The following is a 16,159-nucleotide window of genomic DNA, read 5'->3' on the forward strand; positions in this document are numbered from 1 at the left end:
GGGCCAGACCAGATATATCCAAGGTTACTCCAGGAAGCGAGCAATGAGATCGCCACACTTCTGGTGATGATCTTTGCATCCTCAGTCTCTACGGGAATAGTCCTGGATGATTGGAGGGAGGTGAATGTTGTTCCTCTGTTCAAGAAAGGGAATAGGGAAATCCCTGGGAATTACAGACCAGTCAGTCTTAGGTCTGTGGTAAGCAAGGTTCTGGAAAGGATTCTGAGAGATAGGATTGAAGACTGTTTGTTTGGAAAAACAAAGTTTGATTAAAGATAGTCAGCATAGCTTTGTGAGGGGCAGATCATGCCTCACAAGCCTTATTGAGTTCTTTGAGGATATGACTAGACAGGTTGATGAAGGTTAAAACAATGACTGCAGATGCTGGAAACCAGATTTTGGATTAGTGGTGCTGGAAGAGCACAGCAGTTCAGGCAGCATCTTGAAGGGCTTTTGCCCGAAACATCGATTTTGCTACTCCTCGGATGCTGCCTGAACTGCCATGCTCTTCCAACACCACTAATCCAAAAGTTGATGAAGGTTGAGTGGTGAATGTGGTGTAAATGGATTTCAGTAAAGACTGCCCACGGTAGGCTCATTCAGAATGTTAGGAGGTATGGGATACAGAGAAATTTGACTGTCTGGATAGAGAATTGGCTGGCTGAAAGATGACAGCGAGTGGTAACAGATGGAAAGTACTCCGCCTGGTGGTCGGTGATGGGTGGTGTTCCTCACGTATCTGTTCTTGGGCCTCTGCTCTTTGTAGTTTTTATAAATGACTTGGATGAAGAAGTGGAGGGGTGGGTTAGTAAGTTTGCCGATGACACAAAGGTCGATGGTGTAGTAGATTGTGTCAAGGGCTGTTGCAGGCTATAACAAGACATTGACAGGATGCAGAGCTGGGCTGAGAAGTAGCAGATGGTGTTCAACCTGAATAACTGCAAAGTGATTCATTTTGGAAGGTCACATCTGTATGGTGAATACAGGGTTAAAGACAGAATTTGTGGCAGTGTAAAGGAACAGTGCGATCTTGGGGTCCACGTATACAGATCCCTCAAATTTGCCACCCACGGTGATAGGGTTGTTAAGGAGTATAGTGTTTTGACTTTCATTAACAGGGAGATTGAGTTTAAGAGCCACAAGGTTTGCTGCAGCTCTATAAAATCCTAGTTAGACTATATTCAGATTAGTGTCCAGTTCTGGTCACCTCATTATAGGAAGGATGTAGATGCTTTAGAGAGGGTGGAAGAAGGAGATTTACCAGGATGCTGCCTGGATTGGAGGGCTTGTCTTATGAAGAGAGGTTGAGTGAGCTAGGGCTTTTCACACTGGAGAGAAGGAAGAGGTGACTTGATAGAGGTGTACAAGGGAATGAGAGGCATAGATAGAGAAGATAGACAGAGACTTTTCCCCAGGGCACACAGGAAGGTTTAGGGGAAATGTCAGAGGAAGGTTCTTTATGCAGAGAGTGGTGGGTGTGTGGGATGCCGTCCCAGCAGTGGTAATAGAGTCAGAGACATTAGGGACCTTTAAGTGACTGCTGGATGGATGGCAGTAAATTGCGGGGTATGTAGGTTAGGTTGATCTTTTATTAAGATAAATACTCGATGCAACATCGTGGGCTGAAGAGCCTGTACTGTGCTGTACTGTTTTACGTTCTATGATACCAGCCTCTGGAGTTATTTTAGTGGTAATGAAAGTGGGATTAATTATGTAATTATGCAAAAGCACCTAATAGCTGAAGTCCAACTGGAATTCAAACAGGCACTATAACTGGTTTTGTCGTTAGAAAATACAGCAACTGGTGCATATGAGTTCCAGGGTATGCCGATGGACGTGGACATCACTGAGCCTGGGAAGACCACTTGAATGAAGGCAATCACAGAGCCTCACTGAGGACCTATCCTGAGCAGGCAGACTCCAGGTCAGCCCACAGAAAAACCCCTAAACAAAGCTAAGCCTGGACCAAGTGGTTAAAATTTTCTTTAGGATCTAAGTTAGCAAGCCATTGCGGTTGCTACCAATATGTGGATTTGAGACAGCAAAGGAGTCCCTCTAAACCCAAATGGAGTAAGAGAACTCATAGGCTGGCATCCAGGAGAGTGCACGCCCTGGAATGTCCACCTGTTTGGAACAGTCTAATTGCTTAGCAACATCCAAATCTGAACCAATCAAAATAAACATCTGGTTAAATGGTTACCCAGTTCTAATGGTGGTCAGAACTGGAGCAGGCGTTTACCTATACCAGGGAACCATTACTGATTAAAGGGACGCCTGCAGTTTCGGTCTCTTCTGAGAAGCAGCTGGTTCAGTTACCACTGATTGTAGTAAAGGCTTACGTCCAAGCTTTGATGGGATGGCATTAGGTGAGAAAGATTGACCTTGATTGCCTCAACATTTTTCAATTAGCAAATGGCTGCCTGAATGATAGAACATAGAACATAGAATAGAACATAGAACAATACAGCACAGAACAGGCCCTTCGGCCCACGATGTTGTGCCGAACTTCTATCCTAGATTAAGCACCCATCCATGTACCTATCCAAATGCCGCTTAAAGGTCGCCAATGAATCTGACTCTACCACTCCCACGGGCAGCGCATTCCATGCCCCCACCACTCTCTGGGTGAAGAACCCACCCCTGACATCTCCCCTATACCTTCCACCCTTCACCTTAAATTTATGTCCCCTTGTAACACTCTGTTGTACCCGGGGAAAAAGTTTCTGACTGTCTACTCTATCTATTCCTCTGATCATCTTATAAACCTCTATCAAGTCACCCCTCATCCTTCGCCGTTCCAACGAGAAAAGGCCGAGAACTCTCAACCTATCCTCGTATGACCTACTCTCCATTCCAGGCAACATCCTGGTAAATCTTCTCTGCACCCTCTCCAAAGCTTCCACATCTTTCCTAAAGTGAGGCGACCAGAACTGCACACAGTACTCCAAATGTGGCCTAACCAAAGTCCTGTACAGCTGCAACATCACCTCACGACTCTTGAATTCAATCCCTCTGCTAATGAACGATAATACTCCATAGGCCTTCTTACAAACTCTATCCACCTGAGTGGCAACCTTCAAAGATCTATGTACATAGACCCCAAGATCCCTCTGTTCCTCCACCTGACCAAGAACCCTACCATTAACCCTGTATTCCGCATTCTTATTTGTTCTTCCAAAATGGACAACTTCACACTTGGCAGGGTTGAACTCCATCTGCCACTCCTCAGCCCAGCTCTGCATCATATCTAAGTCCCTCTGCAGCCGACAACAGCCCTCCTCACTGTCCACAACTCCACCTATCTTTGTATCATCTGCAAATTTACTGACCCACCCTTCGACTCCCTCATCTAAGTCATTAATAAAAATTACAAACAGCAGAGGACCCAGAACTGATCCCTGCGGAACTCCACTTGTAACTGGACTCCATGCTGAATATTTACCATCTACCACCACTCTCTGACTTCGACCGGTTAGCCAGTTTTCTATCCAATTGGCCAAATTTCCCTCTATCCCATGCCTCCTGACTTTCCGCATAAGCCTACCATGGGGAACCTTATCAAATGCCTTACTAAAATCCATGTACACTACATCCACTGCTCTACCCTCATCCACATGCTTGGTCACCTCCTCGAAGAATTCAATAAGACTTGTAAGGCAAGACCTACCCTTCACAAATCCGTGCTGGCTGTCCCTAATCAAGCAGTGCCGTTCCAGATACTCGTAAATCCTATCCCTCAGTACCCTTTCCATTACTTTGCCTACCACAGAAGTAAGACTAACTGGCCTGTAATTCCCGGGGTTATCCCTATTCCCTTTTTTGAACAGGGGCACAACATTCGCTACTCTCCAGTCCCCTGGTACCACCCCCGTTGCCAGTGAAGACGAGAAGATCATTGCCAACGGTACTGCAATTTCCTCTCTTGCTTCCCACATAATCCTAGGATATATCCCGTCAGGCCCGGGGGACTTGTCTATCCTCAAGTTGTTCAAAATGTCCAACACATCTTCCTTCCTAACAGATATCTCTTCTAGCTTATCAGTCCGTTTCACACTCTCCTCTTCAACAATACAGTCCCTCTCGTTCGTAAATACTGAAGAGAAGTACTTGTTCAAGACCTCTCCTATCTCTTCCAACTCAATACACAGTCTCCCACCACTGTCCTTGATCGGACCTACCCTCGTTCTCGTCATTCTCAGGTTTCTCACATACGCATAGAATGCCTTGGGGTTATCCTTGATCCTATCCGCCAGGGATTTTTCATGCCCTCTCTTAGCTCTCCTAATCCCTTTCTTCAGGTCCCTTCTGGCTATCCTGTATCCCTCCACTGCTCTGTCTGAACCTTGTTTCCTCAACCTTATGTAAGCCTCCTTCTTCCTCTTTACTAGACATTCAACCTCCCTCGTCAACCAAGGCTCCCTCACACGACCATTTCTTTCCTGCCTGATCGGTACATACATATCAAGGACACGTCGTATCTGCTCCTTGAAAAAGTCCCACATTTCCACCACATCCTTCCCTGACAGCCTATGCTCCCAACGTATGCTCCTCAAATCCTGTCTTACAGCATCGTAATTTCCCTTCCCCCAATTGTAAAAACTTCCTTGTTGTGTGCACCTATCCCTCTCCATAACCAAGGTGAAAGTGACAGAATTGTGGTCGCCATCACCAAAATGTTCACCCACTAACAAGCCCACCACTTGTCCCGGTTCGTTACCGAGTACCAAATCCAATATGGCCTCCCCTCTGGTTGGACAATCTACATACTGCGTTAGAAAAGCTTCCTGGACACACTGCACAAACACCGCCCCATCCAATCTACTTGATCTAAAGAGCTTCCAATCAATATTTGGGAAGTTGAAGTCGCCCATGACTACGACCCTGTGGCTTCTGCACCTTTCCAAAATCTGTTTCCCAATCTGTTTCTCCACATCTTTGCTGCTATTGGGGGGCCTATAATAAACACCCAACAAGGTGACTGCACCTTTCCTATTTCTGACTTCAGCCCATACTACCTCCAGAGGCAGATCTCCCTCAAACTTCCTTTCTGCAGCCGTTATACCATTTCTAATTAGCAATGCCACCCCCCCTCCTTTTTTACCACCCTCCCTAATCTTACTGAAACATCTGTAACCAGGAACCTCCAACAGCCATTCCTGTCCCTCATCTATCCATGTTTCCGTGATGGCTACAACATCGTAGTCCCAGGTACCGATCCATGCCTTAAGTTCACCCACCTTATTTCTGATACTCCTTGCATTGAAGTATACGCACTTGAGCCCATCTCTGTGTCCGTAAGTAGTCCCTGTCAGTGCTACCTTGTCCTAATTAAATACCCAAAAGGTTTTCAGGAAGGTCTGGGGACTATCAAAGGAGCCAAGGCCACCTGACATGTTAACCAGCAAGCAATTCCGTGATTCTGCAAGGCCTGCCCAGTGCCAATTGCCTCATGGGCTAAAGGAGAGGCAGAAATCAGGAGGCTGGAAAATGAGGGAATCATCAAACCAATACAGTTTGTGGAATGGACAGCCCCCAGTCATACTGATTGTGAAGCCTGAAGGGTAGGTTCACCTTGGTGGGGTTTTCAAACAAACAGTGAACTGATTCTCACATCCTGGATAAATCCCCAGTCCCTCACATAGAGGAATTATATAAAAACCTGGCAGGGAGGTTGTCCTTCTTGAAGCTGGACATGAGCCATATGTATTTGCAATTGTGGTTAGATGAGGATTCCCAGAAGTATGCTGCAATAAATACCCTAAGGGTTTTTAACAATAAACGAGACTGCGATGGGATATTATCAGCCCATGCAAATTTTGAATGGTCAATGGGTAACATATTACAAGATCTTTCTCAGGTCGCCATTTATCTAAATGATGGGCCAATAACAGACAAGACCAATGAAGAGCATTTACAAATCTTGGACGTGATCCTTAAACATGTCTCCCAGGTGGGTGTATGCCTTAGAAGGGAAAAATGTGTGTTCCAGACACCCTGAGTGACCTTGGGTTACAGAGTGAACAAGACTGGGTGACACTCATTGGAAGATAAAGTGAGGGTGATCAAAGGTGCCCGGCTCCCACACCTGTATTGGAGCTTTGGTCTTTCCTTGGGCTGGTGAATTATTACAGAATGTTCATACATAACCTGGCCTCCGTCCTGGCAGTTTTGCATCAACTCTTAGAAAAGGGTCAGCCTTGGAAATAGATACGTCGCCACACTGTAGCTTTCACAGAAGTGAAGAAACAAATATTATCCTCTTGGGTGTTAACACACTACATCCCAAACAAGATCTCATATTAAGATGCAATGCCTCTCTGTATAGAGTCAACAGAGAGGAACATCCAACAGCATAGGCAGCCAGGACATTGGCAAATGCAGAATGTAAATATCTCCAGTTAGAGAAGAAAGGTTAGGCAGTCATATTTGGAGTCAGGAAGTTCCACCAATACCTTTATGGACATAAATTTGTGAAAGTAACAGACCACAAGCCCTTGCTAGATCTACTTAAAGACGACAAGGCAGTTCCACCATAGCTTCATGTGGAAATCAGCAGTGGGCTCTAATACTAAGTGCATATAATAACAAGTTGGAACACTGACCAGGAGACCAAATAGCAAATGCAGATGCATTGAGCCGCCTCCCCCGGTAGATACATCACCGGTGGTGCAGCCACTGGAAGAGCTCATATTGGCTATAACTTGACTGGACACACATCCAGTCACAGCTGACAATATTAGACGTCGGACACAGAAAGTTCCAGACCTGGCAAAACTGAAACAGGTGATGATATAGGAATCCAAAGGGCCACCACAATCAGAGTTGAAATCTTTACAGACCTGGAGAGACCAGATCACAGAAAGGCATGGGATACTATTTCTGGGGAGCAAGAGTGATTGTCCTTAGCAAAGTCTGCTGCCAGATACTTGCCAAACTTAATCAGGGTCAACCAGAGGTTTCCAAACTGAAAATGTTGGCCCACGGCTGAAGTCTACCTGAAGCTATTTTGGCTTGCCAGGATTGGATGCTGACAGAGCCATATTGGTGAGGCCCTGCCCAGAGTGCCAAAAAGGACAAATATTTACCACCAGCAGCTCCCACACATTCAATGGGTAAACCCTGGACTCGATTACACATTAACTATGCAGGTCCTTTCATTGAACGAATATTCTTAGTCATTGTGAACGCCCACTCAAAGTGGTTGGACATGCATAGAGTTCATTCATCAGGGGACGTTGATAGAAAAACTGTGTGCATCTTTGGCAATGCACAGACTCAGGAAATTGTTGGTCACAGATAATGGGCCATTGTTTACCAGCAGGGATTTGAGTACTTTAGAGTCGAATGGCATTTGACATATAGAGACAGCTCCATACCATCCACCATCCAATGGTCTGGCAGAAAGACCAGTCCAAACTTTGAAGGCAGGCTTAAAGAAATAGCCCACAACCTCACTGGATACCAAACTGTCCCGGTTCCTGTTTGATTATTCGGACCATCTCTCACGTAGCTACAGGGATAGCTCCAGCAGAGTTGCCAATGGGAAGAAGACTCCACACCTGATTAAACTGATCTCCCCAGTTCTGAGGGAGGAGAGTGCCAGTGCCCAAAACAAGACTGCATTAAGTCAGAGAGACAGTTTGGCAAAGTTTAGTGTCGGAACCAGGGGAAAGGCCCTACGTGGGTAACAGGTATGGCCAACACAAGATCAGGTCGAGTGATGTATAAAGGTCAGGTAGATGTGACAGTTCTGAACAAGCATGTGAACCACATGAAAACTACAAACTCACAAAGATTGCAGGAACAAAATATGCCCACCTCCTTGACACCCTTTCCAACTGTTCCGGCACCTGTGGGTTCTCCCTCTTTGTCAAGCATGGAAGAAACCTCAGAATCTGAAAAGGACACGGCGGGTGTCACCACCTCAATTCCTTAGCCACCTGAATAAGAGAATGAATTTCTGTCGAGAAGTTGGCCATATCGGAAACAGAGTTGGAGGAACCCGACCCGGTACCTGGAAGAGCTAAACAAAAGGAACCAGCCAATGTCCTCAGACTCGGAGGGGGAGGGATGTAGTGATTGTGACAAGGTCATCCAGGTGAACCTCATAGAATAGGAGTTCTCTGATTGGGGTCTTAACCTCATTCAGCCATAGCCCTGGCTAATAGATAACAACAGGAGTGTCAGAGATTCTGTTCACTCTGAGAGCTGGCTCTGAGGGAGCTGGATCAGTGTCAAGGACTCTCCACCTGTAAATAAAGGGTGACTTGGCGATCAGATACCGGCTTCTGTGGAGTTTTTCAACTCCCTCCACAAGTAAAGCTCCCTCAACACTGTCCCCATCAAGCACCCCCAGGTACAGAACAGGATTAGATATGGAGTGAAACACAGAGGCTTTAATGTAAAACTTCTAGTCTGTACCATGAAATTGTTTTAGTGGGAGTGTATTATGGACTTTAATTCTATAGGTCGATTATGTCTCTCCTCTTTTCCGCATAGTTTCTCAACATTGGATTCTCCATATGGCATTTCCAATTGGATATCACTTGGACTAATTTTGTGGGGAAGACTTTCAATCATTTAAGTTGGAAACACTTCCAACCGCAGTTTACCTTGAACTGCTCCAGGCAACTCATGGATAAGTCTTACATTTTACCAGCCCAAGTGAGTTTGAAGCCAAGATCCGAACAGCACCACCCAAACTGCTTTCATGTCCCTCGTCTTCAAATGTAAACAAATTAAAGGTAGACTCTACTTAAAGGAGCAGCATGCTATAATTTTGGCCTAGGATTTTCAAAAGGAAACTGCGGGGGTGCAAACCATTTCTATTTTACGGGAACAGAATCTATTTTTGGCAGCGGCTAAGTTATAATTTTAAAGCATAAAAATAGGCCAAGGTGACGCTACACGAAAGGAATGATGGGATTGGCAAAGCAAAATGGCTGCCTGCAGTACTTGTGGCAGGTCAGTTGATGAACCAGATGTTCTTTGCTCTTTTTCTGAAGCTGCTACCTCAGGTACAGGAGAGAGCTTTCAACACGTGGCAAAATCTAACTTTGGGTATCCACATTTATCAAAATAACAGTGAACAAGTTTAAAAGTAGCTCTCCCAACAGGAATAATGTCTGCTGTTATATCATCAACCACCGATTGGATTTTCTTTTAGCAAGACAATGTCGAACAGAGGATCTATACGCTGAAGCACATGCACCAACACATTCAAGAACAGCTTCCTCTCTGCCGTTATTAGACTTCTGAATGGACCTCTCAAATTTTAAATTTAATTATAATCGCGCTTTTTGTGCACCCTCTCTGCAGCCGTAACTTTGTATGCTTCGCTTTGTTCTGTTACCCTAATACACTTTGTGTGGTATGATCTGCCTGCACTACAGGCAAAAGAAAAGTTTTCACTGTACCTAGCGACATGTGACAACAATAAATCAAACAGAAAAAAAACGTACTTGCAGTTGCTCAATATTAGAAAGGCTACCAATGGGCCATGCAGGGTAACATTTCACAAGGAGAGGGAGAGTCTTGGCATAGAGGTTGCCCCAGCAACACGGAAAAAAAGGCAAAATATTTCCAACAAATGAGTGGCTTGGAGGGGAAATTGTGGGAGGAGGGGCTGTTCCCATGTATCTGCTGCCTTTGTCCTTCTAGATGGAAGTGGTCATGGGTTTGGAAGGTGCTGTCAGAGGAGTCTTGGTGAACACAATGCTTCTTGCCCATGATGCTGCCACTGTGTGAGGGTGATGGCGAGAGTGAATGTGGGTGGTGAGTGGGTGCTAAGCAAGCTGAAGAGGGCTGGTCCATGAATCAGAAATGGCCCCTGTGTAGCTCAGGGTGGCAAATACTCAGAAGTTTAGTTCAAGTCATTAAACCTGAGACTGAAATGTTGGTCAAATGTAAGATTTTTCGATGTATTTGGGGGGTGGGGGGGGGGGGGGGGGTGGGGGGGGGACGAGGTTTTCAGTGCCCATCTGGCTTCAATCACTGACAGGAAGGTACAGTTAAGGCAAATGGTCAGATTGGTGGGTGCCCTGAAATCTTCCTCTGGACCAGCCCTCTGTCCCGTCCCACAATGAGGTCCCCTCATCATCCACACAAAATAAATGTGACTGAATGTGTAAACATGGTGCAGCTACTGTTACTGAGCCAGTGTAAATAAAGACTTCATATCTCCTATTGGTCTGTCAGAGGCTGCTGAGGATAAGCTAAGTGCTGGGATTAAGCTGTCGGGATATTTTAATTGTGCTTGTTTACGTCGGTATAGTATAAATACACAGCAGACTGAATTGTTACCTGACCATAATGAACTCCTCTGTAAACACAGATGTGAAGCGTCTGCTGTAAAAATAGCAGCTATGTCTAAAAATAGATGTGAGATCCAGGCGAGTGTTTATTTCAGAACCAGCCCTCACTCTGACATACAATGTCAGGCTGTAGCCTTTCTTCCTGCACACACTCCCTCTGATCAACAGCCCAACCCTGCAGCCCTCCTGCACATCTTCCACTTTCATTCTATTTTTAAACCCTGCAATCACTCAGCTGCCTTACCATTTACACAATGCATACTCCAGAGATGATCACAGCAAGTGGGAATCTACTCACTTTAATCTTAAACACGGTGCTCAGGGCAAGGGCAGGCCTGGTCAAGACAAACCTTGCATTTGATTGGCGTCTCCTGCAGCCTCTGGATGTGCCCCCTTCCCCCTCCAAGAAAGTGCTCTTGACGCTGTCTGAATGTAAAGCGTGCAACTGCTGGTCTGTGCACACCAAGATCCCACCGAGATTCATGACCAGATCATCTGTTTTCAGTTGGGACAGTTGAGGGGTAAATATTAACCAAGATATGGGGCAAAACACCCCTTCTTCTTCCTTCTTCAAAGTAGCATCTTGAGACCTTCTTCCTCCACAGCCGTAGGGCATCTGAGAAATCATATTTCAGACAGTGCCTCAGTATTGTTCTGGATTGACGGGATTTTGCACGAGAAACTCTGGCCTGGGACTTTAACCCACAACCTTTTGACCCTGGAAGTGACAGGACTTCCCACTGAACCACAGAAAGATTGCAACTTTGACACAGAGATGTCAGGAATAAGGGGTGAGAAGTCCCCTTAAAACAACACAGTGTGGAATCAGTGAAGTCCTTAAGCTCCAAACTCCCTAATGAACGCAACTGTCCTTTGATGTAAGCTAAGCCCCACCCTCCGTCTGAGGCTGGGAAAAGGACCTCCCAGCCAATAGTTAGAGAGTTGTGTTTGTCACAACAGCTTTTGGATTAAGCAATAACTAGCTCTAAGACCCCAGCTCTTTGAATCAGTGTGTTAGAAAAGGAAACTACTTACAGCATTGTAGCTCAGAGCAGAGCGTTGCAGAGCCATGCAGTGGGGCAAACACGGATGGATCCCTGTCAGGCCACCCACCTTCCACACCAATCCACACAGGGGAGAGGCTGTGGTGCCATTCCTGGGGAGCACGATGGGTCCCACAAAGTGAAAACAATCCGTTAGCTGGAGTTGGCGGGGGCGGTAATGTCTGTGTCCCAAGAAATCCCCCTTGAGCTTCACGAAGCCCACCCACCCCACCCCTCGCCCTCCAAAGGCACCGATCCCACTCTCACTCTCAGCTGTGGAGAAGTAACAGCCAGGTGCAGTCAAACCAGCAGCAAACCTATCACTGGAGACATACACTTAAAACCTTCAGACGTCACCAGAGCTGAATCAGTAAGGAATGGAAATATTTGTGGTTAATCCATTCACTTCTCAGTGTGCAACAGAATGCAGAGCACCCCTAACCAAACTGCTTTCACCACACCCAATGCTTAAATTAGTAGATGGCTTGTGATAGTTTCCAAATCAGTCAGTCGTGGTACCGTTAGTACTGCAGCTTCTAAGATTGTGCGTTCACCCCTTCTCCCCACATATAATCCAGGCTGACACTCTCAGTGCTGTCCTGAGGGAATGCTGCTGTATTCCAGTTGAGATTTTAAACTGAGGTAACATGAGTACTCTCTGTTGGTCTCTTGGCTGGCACTGACTATGGAATCCTCCATCCTCGCCCATTATATTTCCAAATTCCGGAAAGCTGGCAAGTGGAGTAGGGCTTCTGAGTCGGGGGCTTGCCCGCCTCTCTTTTCATTTCCTTCCTTTGGGTTTCTCTCTCCTCTTGTTCTTTTTTTCTCTTCCATTTTTATGTACCTCTTAGAGAATAGCAATAGGATTGGCGGCAAGGGTCCCCAGTAGGACAGACTCGAGCAGGCTCCAGCATCATGGACTCGAATGAGCCCAGCAGAAGGGAGCCAAGTAAACCCAGCTGCACAGACTGCAGTGGGCCCAGTAGCACAGACTGCAGTGGGCCCAGTAGCACAGACTGGAGTGGGCCCAGTAGCACAGACTGGAGTGGGCCCAGAGCATGTACTCGAATAGGACCAGCAGCATGGGCTGGAGTCGGCCCAGCAGGTTGGTCTCATGGTGGTGGCATCAGTGGCAACTTGGGTTTTCAGCAGGCTCGGCACTGGTGAGGCGGTTCTCACACTGGCTCCTGCCTGCTGCGGAGGCGTGTTTGGCCCCATTACAAAACCTAGCGGCATCGGCATCAGCAGCAGCTGCATCGGTGAGGTAGGCCTGAAGCAGACCCACGGCAGCGCTTCGGCGGGGCGGTGTGGACTTGTTGGGCTGAAGGGCCTGTTTCCACACTGTAAGTAATCTAATCTAAAATAAATTAATTCACTTTGAGGGACCTTGCTACCCTCAAATTGCCAACTGCATTACAAAACTGTTTTCAAAGTTCTTTGGGATGTTCTCAATTTGTGAATGGTGATCACAAGTTATACTTGAGGTCTAGAGTATAGGACATGTACATGATATTAAAGAGTTAAGTCATGGGGAAATCAATAAGCAGTGAATCAGTTCCAGTATGTTTGGGTTTTAAGAAAAGTCCAGACTGAGAGAATCGAGTTGTAAGTTCACAATCCCTTACTGAAAACTTTGACGATGGGGTACACAGAGTTTAATTTACTCATAGTGTAACTGGAGAGACAGAACAATATATGGGATGGGGCATATGAAGCTGGAGAGTCCAGTTCAGAATATCAGTGACTAAAGTAGCTGGAATGTTTCTCATTCATTCTTATGACACATATGTAAAGTGTCTAAAGAAAGTACATGCAAATAAAGCAAAGCAAAAAAAGGAAGCCTATCCCAGAACTGCACTGCTAATATCAATAAAGTACCACAATATTCAAACTGTGAAGTGACATTGTTTTCATAAAACATAAAAGTCATTGAAGTAAACAAATGCATATGGATTCCAATAAGAGCAGAGATTAGGAGATCAAAGAGGAAATGAAAGCCTGCATTCTGAGATATTTATAGCGCCTGCTCAATACTGGCTTCAGTTCAAACAAAGATTCTATATTTAGAGATGTGACCCAGTTAAAGTAACACAGAGTTTGTGTTGCTTAAAATCTTGGACAGAGTAAAGCTCTCTCTACACTGTCCCATCAAACACTCTCAGGACAGGTACAGTATGGGGTTAGACACAGAGTAAAGTTTCTTCTACATTCTCCTCATCAAACACTCCCAGAGCAAGTCCAACATAGGGTTCCTGACAGAGTAAAACTTCGTCTAAACTGAACACATCAAACACACCCAGTACAGGGAAAGCACATGGTTAGATGCTGAGAAATGATCCCGCTATTATTTTAAATTGTAAGCTTCCTTGAGTCTTTTAACCTGAAAGGAAAACTGCCTTCAATTGTTTCAGTTGTAAGTAAAGTTCACACTGTACCTATCAAACTTCCAACACTGTTACAACACAAGGTTAGAAACAGAGTAAAGCTGCCTCTACACTGTTCCCACCAAACAATTCTAGGACAGGGGCATTACAGGATTTGATACAGACTATAGTCCCCTTCACTCTTTTAGGCTGAAATTCAAGCTCTTTCAACCCTTTCCCAAACACTCCCGAGAGTGGTGTAGCATGGGGTTAGATACAATGTAAAACCTTCTCTATTTTATTCAAACTGGAACTAAACTCAAAGTAAACCTCTCGACACTGTCCCCATCAAACACTCCCAGGAATAGGAACAGCACTGGCTTAGATACAAAGTAAAGCTTCCTCCACACTGTCCCCATCAAACACTCCAGGACAGGTACAACATGGAGTATGATACAGAGTAAAACTGCTACACTGTTCCCATTGAATACTCCAACAGCACGTAGAACATGGGGCTTGATATGGACCAAATCCCTTTTCATACTGATTTACGTTATAAGATCAGTTTAGGATTGAATATGATAATATACTATACTGGCAATGAGGAAATAGTTTTTACTGTTTACTGAAGCTTTTGTGTTGTAATTGCACAGGGTGTGTGGCTGAATGAACGCCAGATGTAAGTTGTTGAAATCAATTTTAAAAATTCCACTGTTTCACAGTCAAAAATGACCTGCTAAAATATGTTTTGAGTAGCTCTCGATCAGAAAGTTTGTGGAGAAATCACTCCTATTTTCAACTTATACATCTGATTTGAGATTCACTTCACTACCATGTGGTTACGTGTCGAGCAGCAGAAATGGCTAGGAGTCTGGTTAAGAGCTACAATCAAGCATGCTGGGAATTTTGGTGAAGGTAGCTTAAACTCTGACCTCAGTTAAAACTGCAGCCAGATCACGTTGTGACCTTGTAACCTGTGACCTGTGTTGACCTAATAAGGGTAACCTGCTTGACATACTGCCGCCACTATTACCTTATATGGAGCATGGCGTGCGACTGTTTAAGACTATACATAAACATTTGGGAGCTGTTTCCCAGTAAACACCATTGGCTGGGACCAAACATTGTGATCAGGCTTTGGTCAATTCATTGGCTGAGTACCAGAGGAGCTTCTGGAATTATTGAATCCTCAGTGTGGAAACAGGCCATTCAGCCCACACCAACCCTCCAAAAACCATCCCACCCAGACACACCCCCTGCCCTATAGCCCTGCATTGTCCCATGACTAATCCACCTAGCCTGCACAGTATGAGCAATGTGGCATGGCCAATCCACCTAACCTACACATCTTTGGACTGTGGGAGGAAACCACAATACCCAGAGGAAACTCACACAGACATAGGGAAAATGTGCAAACTCCACACAGTCACTCAAGGGTAGAATTGAACCCAGGTCCCTGGCAGCAGTATTAACCATTGAGCCACCATGCCACCCTTGGGCACATTTTGTGATAAAGGTTAGCAGAAGTCAGATTTCACAGGAGGAGCCTTCAAGACCAATATTTGAGAAGCATTTGCCCTGAAGTCATCTTCAGAGAAGACAAAGAACGAAGGCAAGATCTATGCTGAGAGCAAAGTTGGCCAGTTCACTCACATCAGGGTAGTATGTGTTTCAAGCCAAAGTTATAGAGTTAGAGTTAAATGTGAATTAAGTTAAACCTAAGGTAAAGTGAAGTTAAATGAAGTAAGTTAAGTTGAAGTTAAAATAGATTAAGTAAGAATTAAATGTTACAATGAATGTATATTTTACGTTTGGTAAGATAGGTGGAGTTGTGGACAGTGAGGAGGGCTGTTATCGGCTGCAGAGGGACTTAGATATGATGCAGAGCTGGGCTGAGGAGTGGCAGATGGAGTTCAACCCTGCCAAGTGTGAGGTTGTCCATTTTGGAAGGACAAATAAGAATGCGGAATACAGGGTTAATGGTAGGGTTCTTGGTCAGGTGGAGGAACAGAGGGATCTTGGGGTCTATGTACATAGATCTTTGAAGGTTGCCACTCAGGTGGATAGATTTTGTAAGAAGGCCTATGGAGTATTATCGTTCATTAGCAGAGGGATTGAATTCAAGAGTCGTGAGGTGATGTTGCAGCTGTACAGGACTTTGGTTAGGCCACATTTGGAGTACCGTGTGCAGTTCTGGTCACCTCACTTTAGGAAAGATGTGGAAGCTTTGGAGAGGGTGCAGAGAAGATTTACCAGGATGTTGCCTGGAATGGAGAGTAGGTCGTACGAGGATAGGTTGAGAGTTCTCGGCCTTTTCTCGTTGGAACGGCGAAGGATGAGGGGTGACTTGATAGAGGTTTATAAGATGATCAGAGGAATAGATACAGTAGACAGTCAGAAACTTTTTCCCCGGGTACAACAGAGTGTTACAAGGGGACAT

The 16,159-nt window shown here is 45.3% G+C and overlaps 1 protein-coding gene across 3 annotated transcripts in view; it reads right to left on the minus strand.

The window, feature by feature from the left end:
* LOC140495751 (diacylglycerol kinase eta) overlaps positions 1 to 16,159 on the minus strand; it is a 214,596-nt gene that overhangs the window by 80,288 nt on the left and 118,149 nt on the right. Inside the window, exon 1 of one of the 3 annotated variants that reach the window (XM_072594819.1) lies at positions 11,349 to 11,399. The exons of 1 other annotated variant lie outside the window; for it this stretch is intronic. In XM_072594819.1, coding sequence (XP_072450920.1) covers positions 11,349 to 11,384 — 36 coding nt within the window. In that variant the 5' untranslated portion in view covers positions 11,385 to 11,399. Of the gene's footprint in view, positions 1 to 10,611; positions 11,136 to 11,348; positions 11,400 to 16,159 lie in introns of those variants that run through there. One more of the 3 variants, XM_072594817.1, reaches the window with a different exon arrangement.

Source organism: Chiloscyllium punctatum, chromosome 25, assembly GCF_047496795.1.
Source record: "Chiloscyllium punctatum isolate Juve2018m chromosome 25, sChiPun1.3, whole genome shotgun sequence".
Lineage (NCBI taxonomy): Eukaryota > Metazoa > Chordata > Chondrichthyes > Orectolobiformes > Hemiscylliidae > Chiloscyllium > Chiloscyllium punctatum.